Raw genomic sequence first — 23,468 nt, 5'->3', positions numbered from 1 at the left:
GCGCACGTCCTGTAACAGGGTGCTGGGCTGAGACCATTCATAGACAACAAAGAATATAAATTTCTTTGCATTAATCTTCTACTGAACATAAAGTAATACCACAGTGGAAATGGTGCTATCTTGAATTCACACAAAAAGGAACAGAACAAAAGGAGAGAGAACAAAGTGGAGAAATGGTACTTTCAGTTTCTTTACCGAGTGGAAGAGGCACAGTTAATGCAGGGGAATGCACAGACACACGTTATTCTGCAGACGGAGTGGAAGAGGCACAGTTAATGCAGGGGAATGCACAGACACATGTTATTCTGCAGACGGAGTGGAAGAGGCACAGTTAATGCAGGGGAATGCACAGACACACGTTATTCTGCAGACGGAGTGGAAGAGGCACAGTTAATGCAGGGGAATGCACAGACACACGTTATTCTGCAGACGGAGTGGAAGAGGCACAGTTAATGTAGGGGAATGCACAGACACATGTTATTCTGCAGACGGAGTGTAAGAGGCACAGTTAATGTAGGGGAATGCACAGACATACGTTATTCTGCAGACGGAGTGGAAGAGGCACAGTTAATGTAGGGGAATGCACAGACACACGTTATTCTGCAGACGGAGTGGAAGAGGCACAGTTAATGCAGGGGAATGCACAGACACACGTTATTCTGCAGACGGAGTGGAAGAGGCACAGTTAATGCAGGGGAATGCACAGACACACGTTATTCTGCAGACGGAGTGGAAGAGGCACAGTTAATGCAGGGGAATGCACAGACACACGTTATTCTGCAGACCGAGTGGAAGAGGCACAGTTAATGCAGGGGAATGCACAGACACACGTTATTCTGCAGACGGAGTGGAAGAGGCACAGTTAATGCAGGGGAATGCACAGACACACGTTATTCTGCAGACGGAGTGGAAGAGGCACAGTTAATACAGGGGAATGCACAGACACACGTTATTCTGCAGACGGAGTGGAAGAGGCACAGTTAATGCAGGGGAATGCACAGACACACGTTATTCTGCAGACGGAGTGGAAGAGGCACAGTTAATGCAGGGGAATGCACAGACACACGGAGGAGTTACACAACACAGCTGGCCAGGCCGTGTCAGGGTCAGGGAGCTGGGGCCTGCTCATCCGCTCAGAAATGTGAAAAATCTGCCCTTTTCTCAAGGCGTCCGCGGGCTGAGAGCTCTCATGCATTGATGCATTGTTCCGCAGATATTTCACCGGGGCAAATCCACCATTCTACACACTTCTCCCTTTCATTCGGTGTCCGCCTGTTCCGTTTTCTCCTTCCGCCCTCCTCCCTTCATCCCTCTCTCCCTCTCTCTCTCTCTCTCATTCATCCTGCCCTTCGAACATGAAAAAAGTGTGATGACAAGAACAGGACCCTCAGCCAATTCTCCATGTTCTTCATAACATGGAGCGAGTCCATTTCTGTGTTTATGACTGTTAACACACTGCCTATCTCCTCATCTTTCCTCTCTCTCCCCTTCTCAGTAACACCGTCTCCATTACAGATCAACTGAGGTAAGGTACTGACAGGGAGGGCCTTTAGACATCGCAACAGAATAAAAAGGTCAATACGATTTTATGCATTACAAATATTCCATAAATTAATATTTAAGGCATTTAAATGTACATAATGTACATAAGGTCTATGAAATCAATAGTAATATCAAGTTGCCAAAAGAGCCACCTGTTTTATCCCGAGGCAGAACACTGCATATGTGTGTGTTAAAGCAGCAGCAACAGGGAAAAGCACAGCGTGACCTCTTTAACTTTGTCCAGGTAGATCTTGCGTGCAGAGTACGGACAGGCGCCCTCTACTGGACAGTCTAAGCATCGCGCTGCAGCTCCCTGGGGCTAGAACAAAAAAAGTAAAAATCCGCTGTAATCGCCACCAACAGGTCCTACCACAACCATTGACTGTGTCTTTAAAATACAGATTAACAAGTCTAAAAAATGAATGAGCAGCCAGTGTTAATTATTGAGTAAACCGGATTAAAGTGCCAAATGACCTTGTTTTCTTTGGTGAAGTGGTTCAAAGACCCAAACGACGACACCTTTATACACCTGCGAGACACAAATACATTAAACATTCAAAATCAATATGTTTTCATAACAGGCGTTCCCTTTCTCTACAGAAAGGACCTGTGTAGAGAGAAGAGTATCTTCTGGTACTGTAGTTACTGACCTAATTCCTCACTGACTCGGCCTATTTGCAGTGTGCAGAAATAATGTTCAAGGCTGTACCACTGACTCTTTGAATTGTAGCTTATCCAACCCATTCTAATGACCTTGATTATCGTTCAGGATAAAAGCATCCGCTAAAGAAAATGTCACGTAATGCAATTTTGCCGCCTGCAATCCACCATGTTATGCGTAATGTCACTGGGCTGGATAAACAGTGCACCTGCGACCTCCCGCCCAGTGGTGAATGAGATCCAGGTCATGACAGGACTTGGCCAACAGGGCGAACGAGCTCGTGGCTTCATTCCTCCAGTTCCCTCGTACAAACGAGTGGGCGAAATGATAGAATCCCACCTGGAAGACGACAGAGAGGGAGGGAAAGAAGGACGGAGAGATCAACGCCGCACCAGAACCTCTGCGGAAACATTGTTTTTTTTAAGGCACCGCACAACTGTGTATTTACTGTGGACCTGAAGAGATGTAGAAGATGAATCTGGGTCTCGGAGCCTTTACAATGTTTACATGGATACAGGTCAGGGAACGCATGACTTCGACCTCAATTTCAATCTCGGAAACTGTTTTCTGTTTGGTATTGGTACAAAATCACAGACAAAACCAAGCGCATAACTTTCAATAACGGCAAAAAGCAGAGCCTTGACGTCAAAGTTCCCATTAACATTGAACCTCAATAAACATTTCTTAATTCATCATGAGTTGTCTGACTGAACTGTTAACTACAGTCGTGTACACATTTCTTTGATTCATAAATGTTTTACTAGTTTGTTTTTTATTCTGCAGCTGCCCAGTTATGTACTGCTGCAGTTCCCACCACGCCCCACTACTACCCAAACCTGCTTTGAGGTGGGAGCCAACGTTAGTCATTTCATACCGGCTCGAAGTGCTGAATGTGCATCACATCTCCTATCGCTCCAGCGTCAATCAGCTCCTACAGAAACACATAGGCCCTCAGGTTACCACCCTGCAGCTGAGGACACTCACGTCACTGAAATGATTCATGTTTGACACATGCACTCACCGAGCACTTTAAAGTCACGCAAATAACCACACATTGCAACAGTGGTATGCAGAAGAGCATCTCTGAACACGCAACGTATCATAACTTAGGCTACAGCAGTAGAAGTCTAAAAAATAAGTCTAATAAATACCTAATAAAGTGCTCACTGAGCGTACATATTCAACGCACGTCACAGGCTGCACAGCAGTGGCAGATCAGTCAGTCGATGGAAACTCACATTACAGATTAATATATAATGAAAGAAGCCGTTTAATATTATACACATGCTGTAAAAATGACAATATGGTCACAAAGTTATCCTATCCAAAAAGATTTTCCCTATTTTACCATGGAAATCTGAGTCTCCCCCTTGGGGGCAGTAGGCCCCCAGTTTTGGAAAGTCTGTTCCCAGCAACAGGGCGGCCTGTAGCGTAGTGGTTGAGGTACATGACTGGGACCCGTAAGGTCGGGGGTTCGATCCCCGGTGTAGCCACAATAAGATCCGCCCAGCCGTTGGGCCCTTGAGCGAGGCCCTTAACCCTGCATTGCTCCAGGGGAGGATTTTCTCCTGCTTAGTCTAATCTAACTGTACTCTGGATAAGAGCGTCTGTCAAATGCCATTAATGTAATTTAATGTAATGTAATGTAAACAACCATAATAACATAAAGATGCACATTGAATACAACATTAAAATGTGTGCTCTACATGAGCAGTATCCACAGAGCATAGCTGAAGGAGCAAACAGGGCTTGTGTACTGCAGGCCTGTGCCGGTCATGAAAGGGGCGTCTTCACCTTTATCTTGTGGATGGCGGGGTCGTATCTGAGCACATGGCAGACTGTGAGCATCACATTACTCTGAATGCAGGCCTCGCAAATCTCCGTGCAGTCTTCAACAGTCGCCTGGAACATATGCACAAATATCAAACACACCCGCGTGCCAACACGCATCCAAATGTAACCCAACACAGAGACCCACCTGACAGCACAGGCACATAATGTCAAATGAAGCACACAAACAAACGCACGCACACACACACACACAAACACGCATCTCCACCAAACATACATACACACAACCCCACACACAGGCACATAATGCAAACACACACACGAACACACATCTGAAAACAAGCCCATAAGCCCACAAACCCCAAAACATGAACGCAAAAAAAACAAAACAAAGAAATCAGATGAAATAGAATACGGACTGCCATACCTACTGACACAAAAAGGACTCATAACTACTGACACAAACAGGAAAGACATGTCGTCTATAGCGTCACCTCATCAGAGGCTTTCCCACTCTAGAGCATCGACGCTCATCAAACTCCCATAAAAGGACCAAGAGGGAAAGGTGTTTCAGTCCCCCACACAACACTCACAGCCATGGGCTTCTCCAGCAGGATGTGGTAGCCTCGCTTGGCCAGAGCCACTGCGGGGTCCTACAACACGACCAGAGACAGGCTTACAGAACTGCACCGTCAAACAGGACGTAGTAAATTCGGGACGTAGTAATTCAGGACGCAGCGTCATCGCCGTTACCTTGTGGAACCGGTCAGGGGTGCAGATGAACACTGCGTCCGCAAACTTCTCCCTCTCCGCAACGCAACGCCAGTCTGGGGAGGAGGAGGGGAGGAGGAGCGGAGGAGAAGGGGAGGAGGAGGGCACCAAGTCACTCTGATTCTGAATTCGACCTCGACATGACCTTGAAGAACTGAAGGTGGAGAAAGAGTGTGGAGCGACTACCATCGTGCACGTTCTGCTCTGCGATGTGGTGCTGTCTCTGGAGCTTCTGCCGGGCAAAGAGCCGGGGCTCAGCCACCCCGACCACCTGGGGGGGTCACAACAGTCCTTACAACCAAAATGGACCCTTTCAACACGTTCAAGACTCTATATAACAGCATAGGGATCTATATCAAGACTCCACTTGTTGACCTATATTCTGACCCTGAACTTAAAAGAATCTAAAATATCTATCTTGATAAAACCCCGGTGTAGCCATGATAAGATCCACACAGCGGTTGGGCCCTTGAGCAAGGCTCTTAACCCTGCACTGCTCCAGGGGAGACTGTCCCCTGCTTAATCAACTGTCAGACGCTTTGGATATAATGAGGAAACCGACGGAAAATGAGATAAACCTCACAACTGCTCCTCTCTTCGCTCACGGCTCTCAGTAGCTTGTGTCCGTACAGGACGTTTGCGTTTGAACATTGTCAGAGCAAAGTTTGCAAGAGGTGTGCATGTTTGAGGAGGGTATGCCTACAGTCTATTCACCTGTGAGTCACATGTCCAAGACACAGTGGTCATGTGACTGCCACCATTTACCAGCAGACATTCACTGCCTCAAAATCACAATGGCAGTTTCTGAACGGTCGGGGTTTTGTACACAGAACAATTTTAATGTCCCTCGCACAATTACAATTGACCAGATATAGAAGATGCATCTTGACTTTTCTGCAAATAAGAAGTTAATCTGGACTAAAGTGTAAACATTGGGCTGAGATGGTGCTGCAGGCCATTATACGATACGCATTAGCCATTGCCATTAGTAGGGGGCACTCTTCCTTCTGAAATACTTTTGTATTTGATCTAAGCATTACATTACATTACATTATTGGCATTTGGCAGAGCGACGTACAGTTGATTAGACTAAGCAGGAGACAATCCTCCCCTGGAGCAAGGGCCTAACAATGCAGGGTTAAGATTGTGGCTACGCCGGGATTAGAACCACCGACCCTGCGTGTCCCAGTCATTTACCTTAACCGCTACGCTACAGGCCGCCCCCATACGCCTACTCAAACCCAAAGGCACATAAATGCAAGTCATTATTGCACAGTGTAATCAGCTTGTGTGCCATTTACAACAACAACGATGAATCAACAGTGACTAGGAACTGGCCTAACAAAATTACACAATGTCCCCGCCTACTGTAATGATGCTTTTTTTTTATGTTATTAAAAATTCAGAAACAAACGAGCAGTACATTTCTCCAAGCCTGGCAAGGGCAGCAGACTCTGGCCTTTGTGTGATAGGGGCAGAGCTTACCTGCATTCGATGAGGGTGGACCAGGGCAAACTGGGAGTAGGTTTCTCCACGGTTCCCAGCTCCCACCACGATGACGGTAACAGGTGAGGGCATGGTGGCAACCAATCAGGGCACGGAATAGGGTGCCACGCTGCGATAATGGCAAGATGATATTATTTCAGAAATGTTAAAATAATGGCATGGATTAAAATGTTTCACTGTGAAGTACATTACATTACATTACATTAGGGACAAGTACGTTCAGGGCCATAGAGGAAAGTACAGTTCCGAGTCCTGTAATCATACAAATACGTTTACAGAGAAAAAAAGTTAATAATAAGAAATAAATAAATAAAGTTTGATCTAGGCTGTACTTACCCTTTAAGGGCAGACCACACAGAATTTCTCGCTAGCCACCAGTGGATTTCAATCCACTCGACCTGCACAATTCTGCAACATAAGCACCCATACTCATAAACGCATCAATTCATTGTCACTTTAAAAAACAAATCCTTCACAGTATGCCTTTAAGATTTTGCTATTCGCGTATCAGCACTGTGCAGACTTAGCCTACATGTTAATTATACACATACTGTGATAATACTGCCTCAGTCACAGTTAACCTTTGCCTCAGTTCTAGATTTCAAAGTACAACAACAGGTATTTGATTTGCCCCCTGCCTTTTAATTTACTTGAAAGCTGATTTTTAGTTTTCGTTTGATGAATTTACAAATAAAACAAATAAAAGTCAAACATTGCTCACTGTTAGGGCTGCCACATTTGATTTGTGAAAAACCGAGACATTTGACGTTAAACCATATTTGCAAATATACTACTATGTTAACAGTTGTAGGACTCCCTGTTGCCTCTCTTACCTGTATTTTGCCTGACGTAGATGCACTCTGTGGCAACCAGATGAGATGTGTATATAATTTAGAGTGAGACACAAGACCGTGGCAGTTTTAAGCACTCAAGGGTGCTTAAAACAAAAAAATAAATCAGAAGTATTAGGCGATTAACTCTAGGCTAGTAGCTAGCTGAACCTTCCCACGGTGGGGTCGGTGAAGTGAATGCACGCGCCAGACTGACAGCCCGTGCGGCAGTTGCTAGGTGATAAGGTAAACCCTCGTATTTCTGCTACCAATTAAAAAGAAGTATAGGCATATGGCCAATCGTCGCTGTGTTTTACTCATTTTTACCTGTTTACAGACACGGGATTGGATGTCTAAACGTAAAGAATAGCAGTAGAAGAAACCGGTTTTATTTGGAACTCTGACATTTAGAAGTAAAAAACCGGGACAATTCGGGTCCCTCATTTTCCGGTGCAGTCGCTCAAAAGAGAACAATCCCGGGAAAACCACAACGTGTGGCAACCCTACTCACAGGGGAAAACCCTTACAAATTAGTTTAACATAGTTTAATAATAACAATGGACTCATCGTGGCAATTGCTGTAGTTTTTCATTAGGGGGCGCTAACTAGTTAGGTCTGTACTTACTTCCTTGAACGCTCGGCTTGGAAAAACAATCTTATCAAGCTTACCGATACGGATACAATCCTTAGCTAGAAATGTCAAACATTCAATTGAGAATAACGTGTGTGTGAATTTTAGCATACGTCATACACCAAAACATAGTTATTCACCTGGCACTATGTTCATAAATGTAAGCCTCGACTAATAAGGTGGCTACAATGCTCCCTACTATTTTAATTTAGCATAGCTAGCTAGCTAGCAGGCTAAATTCTTAACGGTGAACATAAGTACAATACAAACGGTAACAATATGTTGAACTGCGCATTCTATATAACTCAAATGCTATGTACTCGATACACTTACGTCTCTTTCACCCGCTTTCACATCTCCTGTTCAATGCCTTCACGCATGTCAGTGATTTTACAGTCGGCTGACTTCGGGTCGAGTGATAGGAGGCCAGGCTGGCTTCCCTCAGACCCGCGAAAATTCGAAATAATGCGGTCTATTCAGATATTGAAAGGGTAAAAAAAAAATATATACTTTTACCCGGACGAATGGATTAGTGGGCTATTTCAGAAAATGTTCTGTGTGTACGCAAATGCAAAAAAATGTTTTATTGAGACTTTTATTCTTTTTTTAGGAATATATGCAAGTTAAAATAGTAGTCTTGAATTTTGAATGGAGATTATTCATACAAAACTCAGTTTAGTCCAGGACTAGGCTTAATCTGTGTCCGTGAAATCGACACATTGTGTTGATGTCTTTATGTGACCAGTATGGGTATTTTAAAAGATTTGGAAGATACGTCTATACGACTGTGGCTTTTCTACTAATAAATAACATATATTTTGAAAACGAATTTAAATACAGCAATTCCTTTATTGTCTGGATATATTTCTGAGAATGTTGAACATCTCCAAGCAATTCTTTCATAAATTTGGCGTGATAATTATTTTAGCCACCGGATGGCAGTGTAGTATTGCACTCAACCTTCACATTGCGACATCGACTTGAAAAATGTAAACACCCACCTCCTGCTGCTGAGTGTTATGTGGTTATGTGTTATATTGTACTACATTACATTACATTATTGGCATTTGGCAGACACTCTTATCCAGAGCGACATACAGTTGATTAGACTAAGCAGGAGACAATCCTCCCCTGGAGCACTGCAGGGTTAAGGGCCTTGCTCAAGGGCCCAACGGCTGTGCAGATCTTATTGTGGCTACACTGGGATTAGAACACTGGCCTTGTGTGTCCCAGTCATTTACCTTAACCACTACGCTACAGGCCGCCCCTGTATATACTATAGTTACTCTCAGTGAGCACTTTATTAGGACTTATTTTTTAGACTTATTGGTCTTCTGCTGCTGTAACCTATCCACTTAGCGTTTTGATGTGTTGTGTGTTCAGAGAAGCTCTTCTGCATACCACTGTCGTAACGCGTGGTTATTTGTGTTACTGATGCCTTCGTGTTGGCTTTGACCAGTCTTTTAGTTCTATTTATGGACAGTGATATCATGAGACTTTCGAAGAAAAAAATAATCTTGTCGAAGTGACTACACAGGAAAAATGAATCAATGGTCTGTGGGCTGGGTGTGGCTAATAAAAATATGGTTACGTCTAGGTATGTTTATGAGGTCAGTGCGTGAGTGTATGTTGAAGATATCATATTACTTCATATCATATTATGACTGCATCTACCATGGTGTGAATGGTTTGGTGTGAGTCATTGCTTTTTCTTATGTGCGGCAGTTAGTGTAACAATTCAGACTTTCCATGACTATGATTATGGATTATGGGCCAGTTTCAGAGACACAGATTAAGCTTCATCCATCCTTTATCCTAACCCGCTTATCCTGAACAGGGTCGCAGGGGGGCTGGAGCCTATCCCAGCATACATTGGGCGAAAGGCAGGAAAACACCCTGGACAGGTCGCCAGGGTGAAAAAAACCCTTTCACCAAAGCTGCCTCACAGAAAGTTTTTTCAGACCTGCTAATCAAAACCTTCCTCCAGTTTATTGAAAGCCAGCCATCATGTGTCATCATTTGGTTTCAGACAAGATGCCATCTGTTTCAATTTGATCACAATTTGTCTTTTTTTTTCTGTAGGACAGTACCAACAAATTACAACAACTTAAACAGCACCACAAATATATTGCATACAGAAAAACAATCTCTACAGATAAATGGGAAATGACTAAATACAGCGACATAAATTCTGGCCGAAACTGACTGCCTGAGTCTGGGCCCGATAATGAGATAATGTATGTGTCTAGACAGCACGGTGACAGCTAAAACCCAACAGGTGGCGGAATAAATATACAAAATTATTAATATAAACAGGGTGGAAATGAAATCATAACATGCACTGACACATGCCCCGGTCCTGGGCGCGATCCAACCCTGAGTGTGTGCGTGTGTGTGTGTGTGTGTGTGTGTGTGTGTGTCTGGTCCGGTGGTAAACAGGGTGAGCTGTATCTGATCTGGAATCTCCCAGGCCAGCTCTGACAGCCCCTGCCAGCCTGCTCAGGCAGGGGATACTGTTCCCGCGCCCGGCCAGGAAGGGCCCGAGATCACTCTAACGAGCTCATTGTTCCAGGGCGGCCTCCTCGACGGGCCTCCGTGTGCAGTGCCCCTGATGTGTTGAGCATCAGGACGTTGAGCCTGTTTGTGGAAAAACATGGAGCTAATGGAAGAGACAGATGCCATCAAGTTCACTTTGTTCTGAATGGACCGTACTCTTATTCAACAGAGAATGTGCGCTGCACTGGGTATTATGATTATACCCTGTTACGTATAACCCAAAATCCTCTCGTGCCAAACTTGGCATTAACCGAATGAAAAGAGAAATCGCAATTTCATCATCATCGTTTGGTACAATAACTATCATGACCAATGCATTGATACGGTTTGATAACTTTGATAACTTGTCCACATTCCAAACACACTTTTTACTCATGATTTCCCAGTTCCAAGAACAACAGAACATAATGAACCTGTTGACCCACCTGTGAGAATGCTCCTTATTGTATAGACGTGCGTTGTAATGTAAAAACAGGATCTTCATCCTATTGTACTGGAAGGCACTGCTCCCGGTCCCGTGGACATCGGCGATAGCTCCCCCCCTCCCCCATGTCTTTATTTAGATTGGGTAGGATGTGCCGTGCTGCTTCCACACATTCAGACATAGAGATGGAGTGAGAAAGGGAGGCTTAGAATGGATAGAGGGCAGCCTGTAGCCTGGGCAGCCTGTAGCCTAGTTGCTAAGGTACATGACTGGGGCTGCCTGTAGCCTTGGCAGCCTGTAGCCTAGTGGCTAAGGTACATGACTGGGGCAGCCTGTAGCCTGGGCAGCCTGTCGCCTAGTGGCTAAGGTACATGACTGGGGCAGCCTGTAGCCTAGTGGCTAAGGTACATGTCTGGGGCAGCCTGTAGCCTAGTGGCTAAGGTACATGACTGGGGCAGCCTGTAGCCTAGTGGCTAAGGTACATGACTGGGGCAGCCTGTAGCCTAGTGGCTAAGGTACATGTCTGGGGCAGCCTGTAGCCTAGTGGCTAAGGTACATGACTGGGGCAGCCTGTAGCCTAGTGGCTAAGGTACATGACTGGGGCAGCCTGTAGCCTAGTGGCTAAGGTACATGACTGGGACCAAGCCCCGTTGGTGGTTCGATCCCCGGTGTAGCCACAATAAGATCCGCACCTCTGTTGGGCCCTTGAGCAAGGCCCTTAACCCTGCATTGCTCTAGGGGGTATTGTCCCCTTAGTCTAATCAACTGTAAGTCACTTTGGATAAAAGCGTCAACTTTTGCTGCATGGGCCGTGTTTAATACTGGGGCCTTTAAATTTACTCTCACGGGTGGGGAAATTTTACTCATATAATAATAATATTATTGTTATGCTTAAAGAGCCCTTGCACGGTATTTGTGGTGACTTGTCAGTAACAGCTGGAGTAAGTCCATTAAGACGACAGGCTATCTTGCCCTTAGCTCCTCATGAATAATGGAAGGTGTAAGGCTTAATGTACTTTGTCATCAGAGATCACACTTTGCCAGGAAACTCAACTCTTACTGTATAAACTAAAGTAGCCATCCGATTCAAGGCCCTAGTGTTGGAATTTCCGGCTGCTAAGGGGACTGCTCCACCTTACATACAATCCTTGATCACTCCCTACTCCCCAGCTAGACCATTCCGGTCTGCCAGCTCTGGTCGCCTTATGGTTCCCTCTCTCCGAGCACCTGGCGGTCGAGCTGCACGTTCACGCCTGTTTTCTGTTCTGGTTCCTCAGTGGTGGAATGACTTGCCTACCACTGTCAGGAAAGCAGAATCCCTCCCCCTATTTAGACGCAGACTAAAAACACACCTTTTCAAACTCTACCTTAGTCCTCCCTCCTGATTTCCCCCACCCCCTTTCTGATATCCCTATCCCTCTTGTCTAACCCCCCCAAAAAACACAAATTGCACTTATGATGACTATATGTTTAGAACAGCGCTTCATGTGTATTTTCCTAGTTATGGATGTGATGCTTTGACTTGTGGAAGAACCTACACACTTGTAAGTCACTTTGGATCAAAAGCGTCTGCCAAATGACTAAAATGTAAAAAAAAAAATGGAAATGGAAATGGAAATACCGGAGAGCAGCTGAAATTCCTATGGGAGAGACGCAGTGGTGACGACTTTGGCCTAGATGACCGGGTTATGAGAAGAAAGCCGCAACACAGACAAATTGGTCAATGATTCAACGATTCCCCAAACAAGCAAGGGGATGTCCAGTGAATCGAGCCGCAATCAGTACTCTTCCGCATCGTTCTGGCAGCTCTTCAAAGAAACCCTGGGCTCTGAACTGTGTCACTTTACATGGAAAAACAACAAGGCTACATAAATACTGTGTTCCAAGAAGGTAATACGCCTATTCTCAAAAGGCTCATAATGAATTTAGTATTGAATTTCACCTGTTCATGATCTACGTTTAAAACTTCTTAGTCATCTAAAAGCCTAAGAATCTTTCTGACTTAAAGGGCATGCAGAGAAGCTTTGTCATTTGTATTTATGAGTAACTTTATTTCTTTAGTCTTAAAAGTTCCCTTGTTCTTAGAGTAGCTTTTTATTACTGTTTACAACATTAGGCTCAGCCACATAATCTAAAATTGGACTGTGGGATTGAATGCCTACTGACTGATTCTGTGATTCTGTAAACTGAATCAGAAAGTAATGAATCAACTTAATTTACCTTTTGATAAAAAACTGTCTCAGTGCTGTCTCAGTTAGACCAGCTCCATACTCAATGTGGTTGGACCGGCTCAAGCTATGTTTTGAAACAGCTGGTCGCTGGCATTTCGAGGATCATAGCTTGAAATGCCATTGAGGTACATTTATTTTATTTTCAACTAGAAAATATCAGCTTGTTTAAAGTTGTATAGCTGTTTTAAGTGGTCAAGAGTAGTGGAGGCAGTCTCAGAGAGATCTCATGCGGGCTGCCAGGGCAGTAGTGGAGGCAGTCTCAGAGAGGTCTCATGCGGGCTGCCAGGGCAGTAGTGGAGGCAGTCTCAGAGAGGTCTCATGCGGGCTGCCAGGGCAGTAGTGGAGGCAGTCTCAGAGAGATCTCATGCGGGCTGCCAGGGCAGTAGTGGAGGCAGTCTCAGAGAGATCTCATGCGGGCTGCCAGGGCAGTAGTGGAGGCAGTCTCAGAGAGATCTCATGCGGGCTGCCAGGGCAGTAGTGGAGGCAGTCTCAGAGAGGTCTGATGCAGGCTGCCAGGGCGGTAGTGGAGGCAGTCTCAGAGAGATCTCATGCGGGCTGCCAGGGCAGTAGTGGAGGCAGTCTCAGAGAGATCTCATGCGGGCTGCCAGGGCAGTAGTGGAGGCAGTCTCAGAGAGATCTCATGCGGGCTGCCAGGGCAGTAGTGGAGGCAGTCTCAGAGAGATCTCATGCGGGCTGCCAGGGCGGTAATAGCAGATAATGTGCAGGCAGCAGGTGGGCATGTGGGTAATGAGGGCTGAAGGCACATCAGAGCTAATTAGCGCAGTCACAGTGACCCCAATACACAGTGATTACTGACAGACAGCGGGGACACATGGCAGTCAAGCCAGACTGCTACTTCCCATTCTCAACTATTCCCATCCACACACTCACTCACTCACACATACACACACGCACAAACACACACACGAGCACTTACAGACACACACACACACACACACACATACAAACACACACACACAGAGCCACACACACAAGCACATACAGACACACACACACACACATACACACACATACAAACACACACACACACAGAGCCACACACACAGGCATATACAGACACACACACACATATACAAACACACACACAGAGCCACACACACGGGCACATACAGACACACACACACACAGGCACTTACAGACACACACACACACAAACACACGCACAGGCACACACAGACACATCCAGACACACACACACAAACACACGCAACCACACACATACACAAACTCACACACCCACACACAGGCACATACAGCCAGTCACAGACATGCACACACGCACATACACACTTGTATAGACACAGATGAATGCATGGACACACCTATGAATATACATAGACAGGTATGCACTCTCCATCTGAGCCTCTGCTATGGAAACAGCTGGCATGGCGGTCATTCTATCCTGTTTTCTCGCTCCACTTTGATGTTTTCCAATCACACACAAGCCACTCAATTATGGAGTTGTAGCTCCGAATGAGAATACACTGGGATTTAAAATTCATACTCAGCAGGCCTAGTGCTTCTGCATCCTGTACGAAATCAACATAAATATGTACTGAAGCTAAGAAAGAGATGACCTTTGTCCGAATGCTGTCAATTTTGTCTCCTCTAACTAAACTGGCCAACACATTTATTTTGCGGTAAGTACAACCTACTGTTCTTCCCTGATTTATGAAGCTTCCTTTTAACAGAAAGTAATTACCGTTTGTCCGCCCTGCTGCTGCAGGTGTCCTTGGGGACAGCCCTAAAATGGCGGTTAGTATGAGTGTGCTTGCCATCACCTCAGACTCAGCGGGGATGTGTGTAATTGGATTGTCTGCCAGCTGAGCTTGAACCATACCTGATGGACACATTCTGCCCCTCCCAAACCCCAATCATTGCGCCCCCTCCCCCCCTTTCTCTCTCTCTCTCTCTCTCTCCAGACAGAGGATGGAGGAAGGCTAGTAGTGTGCATTACTAGCTCTTTACTGCCTGTCTTTGCTTAGGTATAATTAAAGATCATTAAAGGGTACGACAGGCAAGATCTTTGTGTTAAAACATTGTTACAAGACCATTGTAAATCCCTTGCTATCATTGAAAAAGGCTCACTGACATGTTGACTCACCCTCTGCTTGTGTTTATAGTCCTTAAATTTGGCCATCACTCTGTACAACTGGATAATAATTCAAGCTCATTGGTTGAAAATTGCTTCTAATTGCCACAGCCAATGGCGTTTCAACGTCGGCACGTTTACGGAGAAGGGGGAGGCATAAACAGCGTTGTGGTTTGAGCGTGTTTGTGGAGTCTGCAATTCGTCTCTTAATTCGTTAGAAGTCCGAAATGATCCACTGTACCTTTAAGTAGTACAATTAAATTGTTTGTGAGCAGGAGGGTCTGTATTTGTCAGATCTCTGCTGAAGATGAGATATAGTCTTGGAAGGGGCGCACCACACCCTTTTCCTTTGACATGTTCCAAACACGGGCGGGTCCCCAGCGTCAGACATTAAGTCACAGTGGAGGCACATGTTGTTCTTCAAGGATCGAATTTTCCAAGCAAAAAAAAAAAAAAGGGACAAATTAATTACATATTGCTGGCTAGGGGTACAATTTTACGAACCTATAGCATTTGTACCATTTCAGGCACTTTTCATACCTTTATTTCTCAAGAGTGCACGCGAGGTCCTCTCCGGGACCACAGGCCAGACGTTGCATGACGCAGGGAGAGTCAGAGATGAGTGATTCCAGGTGGTGAGGAAATACTCATCAAAGTACTCATCACCGCCGATCGGCTCAATAGGACGCACTCACTCATCCATACCGCCTCTTACATATTGGAGCCCCTTTAGATCACATGCCTTTAGAGAACCGACAGTTGGATGACACTGAAAATATGTAAAGACAAATTAAAAGCATTTGAGTTGGTATGGTTTCAAGCACTTGTCCACTTGAATCACAATCATCCATTAAAAACACACAGTGGAAGATTTTTGTGACGACGACACTTCTTCGCAGCTTAGTTGAATTATATAACTCTTTATTTTTGACTCTTTTCAATGAGAAAACAACATATATAACAGTCAGTTCTTTAAACGGACAGCTTTTTATACTTTTAATTTCAGAACACAATGCACAGCGGTAAAAAAAAGGCTAAAACTGCTTTGACGAAGCCATCTCACGTCATCAAATTTTAATTCACCAGGAATAATACAAAACATAATGTATTATTAGCATCAATTATTATTTTATAATTATCACAATACATCATGAAAAGATATACATCGCTTTATCTGTAAACAATCAATAGGCAGACCTCTTAGCCAGTTCTCTGTGATAATAAAAAGTGACAAGACCAATGGGATACTGTAATCTGAAAAACAAAGCCACACAAGAAATTTAACCCACATCAAAAGCCAAAGCATAAATGTTGTGATTGCTCTCTTTTTTTTTTTTATAACCCCCCAGCAACAGGCTTAACCGGCGGCACTGAGCTCCACTCCTGCACAATCGTGCTCTGATTAGACCAGCTCTGCCACCTCTTTTATTATCACAGAGAACAACAGAGTGCTGTCGGTCTGCCCGGGGGAGATAAAGCTCTTCGGTCACCAGAGGATACTTACATTCATCCCCTTCTTTACAGTTTATCACCAGCCTGGGGGAGAGCCAAGGGGCCTTCGCCCTTTCACTCAAACACAACGGCCATTTTGTTTCCGTGTCACCGCGGTGTCAACGACTACCTTTTTAAAGAACCACGTGATGTTTTTACGCCATTCACTTTCTGATTATGTTTCAGCTTTAAATCCCCCCGTTTTTCACTCATGCTGTAAAAAATATAAAGACCGTTCCATTTCTGCTCCCGATCTCCCGTCTTACCCAACACCCACTTATCCTCACACGTGTGTAACAGTAAACGCCACGAAGGCATGTCACATCTAGAGGACAATTGAATCGTAGAGGGAAGAAGAGAGCGAGAAAGAGAGAGAGAGAATGTGAGAGAGAGATAGAGAGAGACAGACATGTGCATGCATGTACATTCATTAGCTGCAGTCTTTGTAAAGACAGATAACAGTCTTGTTCCAAAGGCCCAAAGCAACTCGGTGTTCTGCAGTGACTGCGCCAAGCTTTTAAAAAATGTAGTATAACTGATATTATTAAACAAATATATATTTGCTGGGCAGCTCCTGAAACCCTAACACTGTCTTGGTTCTGGGCTCTCTCATCTTCAGCTTCTTTGATCTCCATTCCTTTTCCTTTATTTCTTCTTCACTGTGTTTATCCTGTTAACTCTGGGTTGGACTGACAGGCCTGCTAACAAGCCAGTCTTTCTAACTTTCTGCTTTAAATCACCTTCCAAAAATATGCATTCATCTCATGTATATGTACACTACTTTTTAAATATGCCGATATGGAAATATGCATCATTTTATCATTTTTAAATGTTTGTAGTTACTGATGTTTTTATAAATAACTAACATTAAATAATTGCCTTTCTTGCTATTGAAATGTGTTTTACAAGTTGGAGACAATTGGAGTTGAATAAATGAAAGTCATAAACTAATATATTTCATAATGCTGGTCTATGCTGAATAATCCAAAAATATAAAATATTTTCCCTCATATTTTTTGTTTCATGTCATAGGATATGCTACTTTATAAAGAGGACATTTTGTCAGTAATATAGGCTTATGAGGTTATTGAAGAGTAATAGGCAGCACTGCTCGCAGGAAACATTAATTAGCCGTCATCTGTTTGTTTAGAGGGCTCAACTTTGTATTTATTACTGTCCTTTCAGCCCTGCCCTTAAGCGCAGTTATAAATGAGGTACATGATCAAAGTGCTTCTGTCATTTACAATTTTTTTTCTTTGCCGTAGTCTTACATTTCCTAATTGTGCAGGAATATTTTTGGTTCTATGCATTTATTAAATTGGGGCTTCTGTTAAACTGGGATTCAATTTTTTACAAAGGATCAAAAGACGTGTTCACCAGCCATCTGTAAGGGCTTGCAGTGCTGCGTCTCCCTCCAATTATTTCCATAAAAAATGGAGCAGATTTTTTTTATTGCAAAAAAAAGCTACGTCCTTGAAACAGTGTGCCTATGGCCAGCTGCCATGCAGGGCCCCTGCATATGAGAAAAGCTCATTGCAGAAGTGCGATTGAGCTCAGCTGTACTTTCAGTGACATGGACAGAGTAGCTATTGGGCGAATGTTATACGGTAATTCCTATGGGTTATGGGTGCTGAAGATAGGTGCAATAGACCAATGGTCTAGGGGCAGCCTGTAGCTTCGTGGCTAAGATTCGTGACTGGGACCCGGAAGGTTGGTGGTTCAAGCCCCGTTATTGCCACAATACGATCCACACAGCTGTTGGACCACTGAGCAAGCCCTTAAACCTTGCCTTGCTCCAGGGAAGATTGTCCCCTGCTTAGTCTAATCTACTGAGTTGACTTAGCTATTTGCTAAGTTGCTTTGGAAAAAAAACATCAGCTAAATAAGAATAATTACAGTTATTGGGGAAATGTTGTACAGTAATTCCTATGGATGTTCTTATGGGTGCTGACGCTAGTTGCAGTGGACTAATGATCTGGATGATAGCAGAAATGAACCAGGAAGTGGGGCACCCAATGGGAGAGGAGTAAACTAAGGAAGGAGGTTCAGGTATGTGTCAAACGAGAGCAGGGGACGCCACTGTGTAAACAAGGGCCACAGGACATGGCTTCCGAGGTATTTTTACGGACCGCTGCCGTTATTTTTAACGGGGGGCTTCCTTCCTACCGCGGGGTGGGCTCTGTCGCGCTGTCAGCCGGGCAGGGTCTGAGACACTGTTCCTGCCCACGGTGCGTAAGAGGCACAGCTAGACTCACACTCCCAAACCAGCGTAAGAGCCTGGGGCCCGGTGCCCCCAGGGACACCCACCGGTCAGCTGCCAGGGACACGGGACCCGGGACCCTGACCCACGGGCGCAGAGGCCACTGAGCACACTTTCCCAAACACAACCTGTGGATGTGAATTCTTCAGGCCTTCCAGCATCAACACAATGGACGGTAAACATTGTGAGTTTGGTGGTAAACATTGTGAAATTTGGTGGTAAACATTGTGAATTTGGTGGCAAACAAACGGGTTTTTGAGGGCTGCGTTACAGTGTCGGGCGTGGGCAGGGGGGAAGGGGGGTGGGCCGCGGGGGGGGTGGGGGTGGGGCGGGGGTGCAGGGGGAGGCGGGTGCAGACGCGGTTATTGTCAATCATTGTGCGTTTCCAGTTCAACAACCCTCAAGTCCTTTGTGTTGCGCGAGGGCCTCGATTGTTTTTTGTTTTCTTCGTACACAGGCAGATGTATGGATGGGGGATTGACAGGCAGTGTTGTGTATGGAGGGGGAGGGGGGAGGGTGGATCGTGGGACTGCGGTGGAGGAGCTTGGTAGGATATAACAGTGGACTGCCTCTAACAGTGTGAGGGTGGACCGCCACAAGGTTAACTGAGACAGTGCGAATACAGAGCAGGTCCCATCCACTGAGCACAAAACACTTCAGCTAACGGCAACAACTCTGTACATTTATGTATTATGTATTAGTTAAACCCATATATAGGACTATTCCTTTGTCCTTACTATGCTACCATTTAAGTCTTCCCTGCTCTCACAGGTAATATTAATGACTATAAACCCAATTGGAGGTTTTTTTCTTGCTTGGATATAGGCATAATTCCCTGCAACTTATCTACCGAGGGCCTGAATTGATTAATGATCCATGTGAAAGTATCGGCAAGGAAAAAACTGTGAAAGTATCAGCGAAGTTGGCTGACTGGCAGCTGGGTAGGGAGACAGAGGTAATGTAAAAAATACATAATATCAGAAACAGCAGTAATACAGAAATACACAAAAAGCCCTGTGTGGATGAAAGCCATTGAACCTCACCGAAAACAAGGGTGATTTACCTGTCAACATTAACCAACAGAGTCTCAGGAAACACTATGTCAACAAGCCCTTGGCAATCAGTCACAAACTGAGTTTACGTATTAATTATACAAATAGACATTAACAGTTAATCATCTCAATTTACAAATACATATGACAAGTAATAAACGAGGCTTAAAGACAGAAGTAATCAAGCTTGCTTTTCTCCATGATATAAATCTTCAGAAAGATATTGTAAATTGTCATGGAGAAAAAGATAGAAACAAAAAAGGGAAAACAACTTTAAAATTTCCCCATAAGAGTGATTTCATATGAACAGTATTATAATTCAAGCCACACTCAAAAAATAGCATTTCAGCTAAATGAGTAAATATATATTTCCTATATATTATATTATCTGACATAAACATTTTTATTTGTAACAATATATAATCATTTATAACAGTACTATAGTTTCTTGGCATACTTCTAAAAAGGCATTTTTTAAAATCATGACAGCATTTGATGCCATCCTATATTTTATCATGTAAACTGTACATAAAACACTTAGAATTAAAGCTAACTTCAACAGTCTTAAAGTCGTAATATGTTTTCACTTAGTAGCAGTGCCTCACTTGCTTGATGATGCTGCACTGTGTGGAGGTGTGGGTTAGTGCCATAATACTGAATGTGGTTTCAATTCTTATTTGATCCATTCCCAAGCCATGAACATGTCGTAACTCAGTAATTTGTTGGCATAAACATTTTTGAGTGAGTCAGAACTTCCTTCTCGGTGAAGCCCAAAAGGCCATTTCAAATACAGAAAATTGTTTTTGGGGCATGGAAATACAATCAAAATACAATCAAAGCCATTGATCCATTAGCAACTTGTAAATATACTCCTTTGCTGTGTTCTTCAATGCATGTGGATTGCGTGAATACCACAAAATGTACTCAAAACATATGAAAACAAGCAAAACTATACATCAAGGAGCGACAATGTCTGTAATCAGTATTTCCACTTAAATTGGGAACTGACATTAAGCAGTTTTAGTGTATTTGTTTGCTTGTTTTCTGTGTTGTTTTGTTTTCTCTCCCGCATGCACTGGGGTTGGCCATCTTTGCATTGTGTTGATGGGACACACGGTATGGGCCAAGTCCAAGTCCAAATCAGGATATAAACTCCAGTGTGGATAGGAGTGGCCCCTTGCCCAGTTACCAAACGCGGCACTTCACCTTTGGGTTCATTGGGGTACCTTTCTTGCAGTGGAACGCCTCTGAAAATTCATCAAAGTTTTGTAGGGAGCCCATTACTCTGTGAGAGGACAGGAACACAGGTGAGTTTTCCGGGGGTTTTGGACATAAATGATACGGCAGCTATCACAAGCCATAATACACAGGTAGTGACCGGTCTTCAAGGGGCAGCATGTTTTCACTTAAACAGAGTACTATCTATCCATCCAGTAATTTTGACAAAGTCGACATACTTTAATTTCATTTCTGGGTGTACTGCCTCGTCACGATCATGAAAACATTATGCGGTTTTTTTTGCTCTATAGTTCAAGTAAAGTGTTACCGTGTATTCGATCATACTTTATTATATTCTATGACACTGTGGGCATTCCCACACAAGGTGAGTCTCACTTCTGGTGCAGTCCCGTACCTGTACTCCAGGGGGCTGTGTGAGTCAGTCTTGATGGACTGGCTAGCATATTCAGGTCGATATGAGCCACACCACACCTGAAAATCAAAGAGATCCAGACACTTACTAAACTTACAGACAGGCTGGTCTGCACTGTTCATAAGCATAAAATGAATAACAGACACCACCAAGAGTCATATTAATGAACGAAAACCACAGTGAATGCCGCCCCAGCCCAGGGATGGTCACATCATGTGCTGCCATCATGTTTGTCTAGTAGATCTGATTTATTCGTAATCACTTCAGGAATGCAAAAGGCTTCGGACATCCCTTGAATTTGCTTAATGCTTAAACCAGGCAGAGCACAAACGCATTATGTGTTAATCCTTCAATGTAGGCTGTTTGCTATGACAAGTTCGCATTCTGCTATTTAATTGTTTGGTTGTGCGTTTCTGCTTGCAAGCCAGGCATTTGATTACCAGTGATGTTAGTGCCTGGGTCAGGAGCCAAATCAGCTGCCAAATAAACAAAGACATTTTCTTTGTGGTTTCACACACCCACACACACACACACACACACACACAAATTATACAGTACATAGATCTGCCCAGATCCTCATTTTATTTTATGTTGGCAGATGAATGTGCATTTTCTACATCTTCTGATCCTGACCTTTGACCTCTCACCTGGGCAAAGTTGAGGAAGAATAGCTGTTTGTGGTTCAGGTCCAGTCCCGGTAGAAGAAGCTCCTCCCCCTCTCTCTCCACCCACTTCAGGTACGCCTGTACAGCACACACACACACACACACACACACAAGCTTCAGTCAGTGGTCTGGCAGAAAACAAATGAGTTGAATCATTCAAACATCTGCACATGCTCTTGTTTTGTTCTCATAGTGGGTCTCCGTACCTTGTACGCTTGGCGCACGCCTCCGTTATCAGCGATGTTTTCCCCTAAAGTGCTGATGCCACTAACCTGCAAATCCCAGCGCATAATATGTCAATACAAACACTGACACAAACATTACATTAATGGGGCATTTGGCAGATGCTCTTATCCAGAGCGATATACAGTTGATAAGACTAAGCAGGAGACAATCCTCCCCCGGAGCAATGCAGGGTTAAGGGCCTTGCTCAAGGGCCCAATGGCTGTGCAGATCTTATTGTGGCTACACCACCGACCATAGCCACTATGCTACAGGCCGCCACCACACAACACAACCATCACTCACACTGCCCCTTCTTTACATATTTATGATAGAAACAAACCGTGTATCAAACACAATGTATCAGATACAGTATGTGGAAGACTATGTACACTTAAGGGATACCTTTTAAGCAATCATATGTGTGCTTGTGTCTGTTTGTCAGCAGTCAGATAAAATCGTTTTTTTCCCGGCCATATGATAAAGATGTTTTGCTTAAGAGTTGATTAAACAAGAACAAGAGGAATATGTACATGGCTGTAACAATATATAAAGTGTATCGTTTTCACGTAAAAAAGCAGGCAGAGTGCATATACAGAATATCAGAGAGCTTGCTGCTTGTTACATACAGAGAATGCACCATGCTGATGTTCCATGTATTGTAATGTATTGTGAATTCTCTCTCCGCTGTATGTAATGAAGACGGCCTTATCACAGCGGTCCTTTCCTTAACAAGCTGGATTACACATTTGTCTTCTGCAAGCACGATGCATTTACCTTATCGGCGTGTTCTACAAGTGGCTGGAGCATCTGCAGTGGTATTTACGTAAGTAGTGAATATGTATTCGGCCGTCTCTTACGTTCTGCTCTCCCGCCAGCTTCCAGGTGAAGTTTCCGTACTGGCGCACCATGCACTGGGACTGGTCTTTGAAGTGCTCCGCAGAATACGGGCTCCACCAGTTGTTCATGTTCCCGTCTTTGTCAAAATTCCTCCCTGCAGAGGTGAAGTGAAAGCCAATGAGGGAGGCTTAACTGGATTAAAAGCTCTTGAAATGCATCACTTATGATGAT

At 44.2% G+C, this 23,468-nt stretch overlaps 2 protein-coding genes across 4 annotated transcripts in view; both read right to left on the bottom strand.

Annotated features, from left to right (window-relative positions):
• zgc:154075 (uncharacterized protein LOC556929 homolog) overlaps positions 1–8,161 on the bottom strand; it is a 14,872-nt gene extending 6,711 nt beyond the window's left edge. The window contains exons 1-12 of one of the 2 annotated variants that reach the window (XM_061258034.1): positions 8,066–8,093; positions 7,105–7,131; positions 6,608–6,679; positions 6,251–6,380; positions 4,952–5,036; positions 4,748–4,821; positions 4,588–4,647; positions 3,998–4,105; positions 3,078–3,134; positions 2,412–2,542; positions 2,017–2,071; positions 1,769–1,861 (exon numbers count right to left, since the gene is read on the bottom strand). In XM_061258034.1, the coding sequence (XP_061114018.1) occupies positions 1,769–1,861; positions 2,017–2,071; positions 2,412–2,542; positions 3,078–3,134; positions 3,998–4,105; positions 4,588–4,647; positions 4,748–4,821; positions 4,952–5,036; positions 6,251–6,343 (756 nt within the window). In that variant the 5' untranslated portion in view covers positions 6,344–6,380; positions 6,608–6,679; positions 7,105–7,131; positions 8,066–8,093. Of the gene's footprint in view, positions 1–1,768; positions 1,862–2,016; positions 2,072–2,411; positions 2,543–3,077; positions 3,135–3,997; positions 4,106–4,587; positions 4,648–4,747; positions 4,822–4,951; positions 5,037–6,250; positions 6,381–6,607; positions 6,680–7,104; positions 7,132–8,065 lie in introns of both variants that reach the window. The other variant, XM_061258033.1, reaches the window with a different exon arrangement.
• Positions 8,162–19,194: 11,033 nt separating this feature from the next.
• mmel1 (membrane metallo-endopeptidase-like 1) overlaps positions 19,195–23,468 on the bottom strand; it is a 34,044-nt gene continuing 29,770 nt past the window's right edge. For both annotated transcript variants that reach the window (XM_061258046.1, XM_061258045.1), the window contains exons 21-25: positions 23,258–23,391; positions 22,382–22,447; positions 22,158–22,253; positions 21,493–21,569; positions 19,195–21,144 (exon numbers count right to left, since the gene is read on the bottom strand). In XM_061258046.1, the coding sequence (XP_061114030.1) occupies positions 21,045–21,144; positions 21,493–21,569; positions 22,158–22,253; positions 22,382–22,447; positions 23,258–23,391 (473 nt within the window). In that variant the 3' untranslated portion in view covers positions 19,195–21,044. The remainder of the gene's footprint in view (positions 21,145–21,492; positions 21,570–22,157; positions 22,254–22,381; positions 22,448–23,257; positions 23,392–23,468) is intronic.

This window comes from Conger conger, chromosome 10, assembly GCF_963514075.1.
Source record: "Conger conger chromosome 10, fConCon1.1, whole genome shotgun sequence".
NCBI lineage: Eukaryota > Metazoa > Chordata > Actinopteri > Anguilliformes > Congridae > Conger > Conger conger.
The sequence above is the reverse complement of the archived record's forward strand: the minus strand, read 5'-3'. Positions and strand labels throughout refer to the sequence as shown.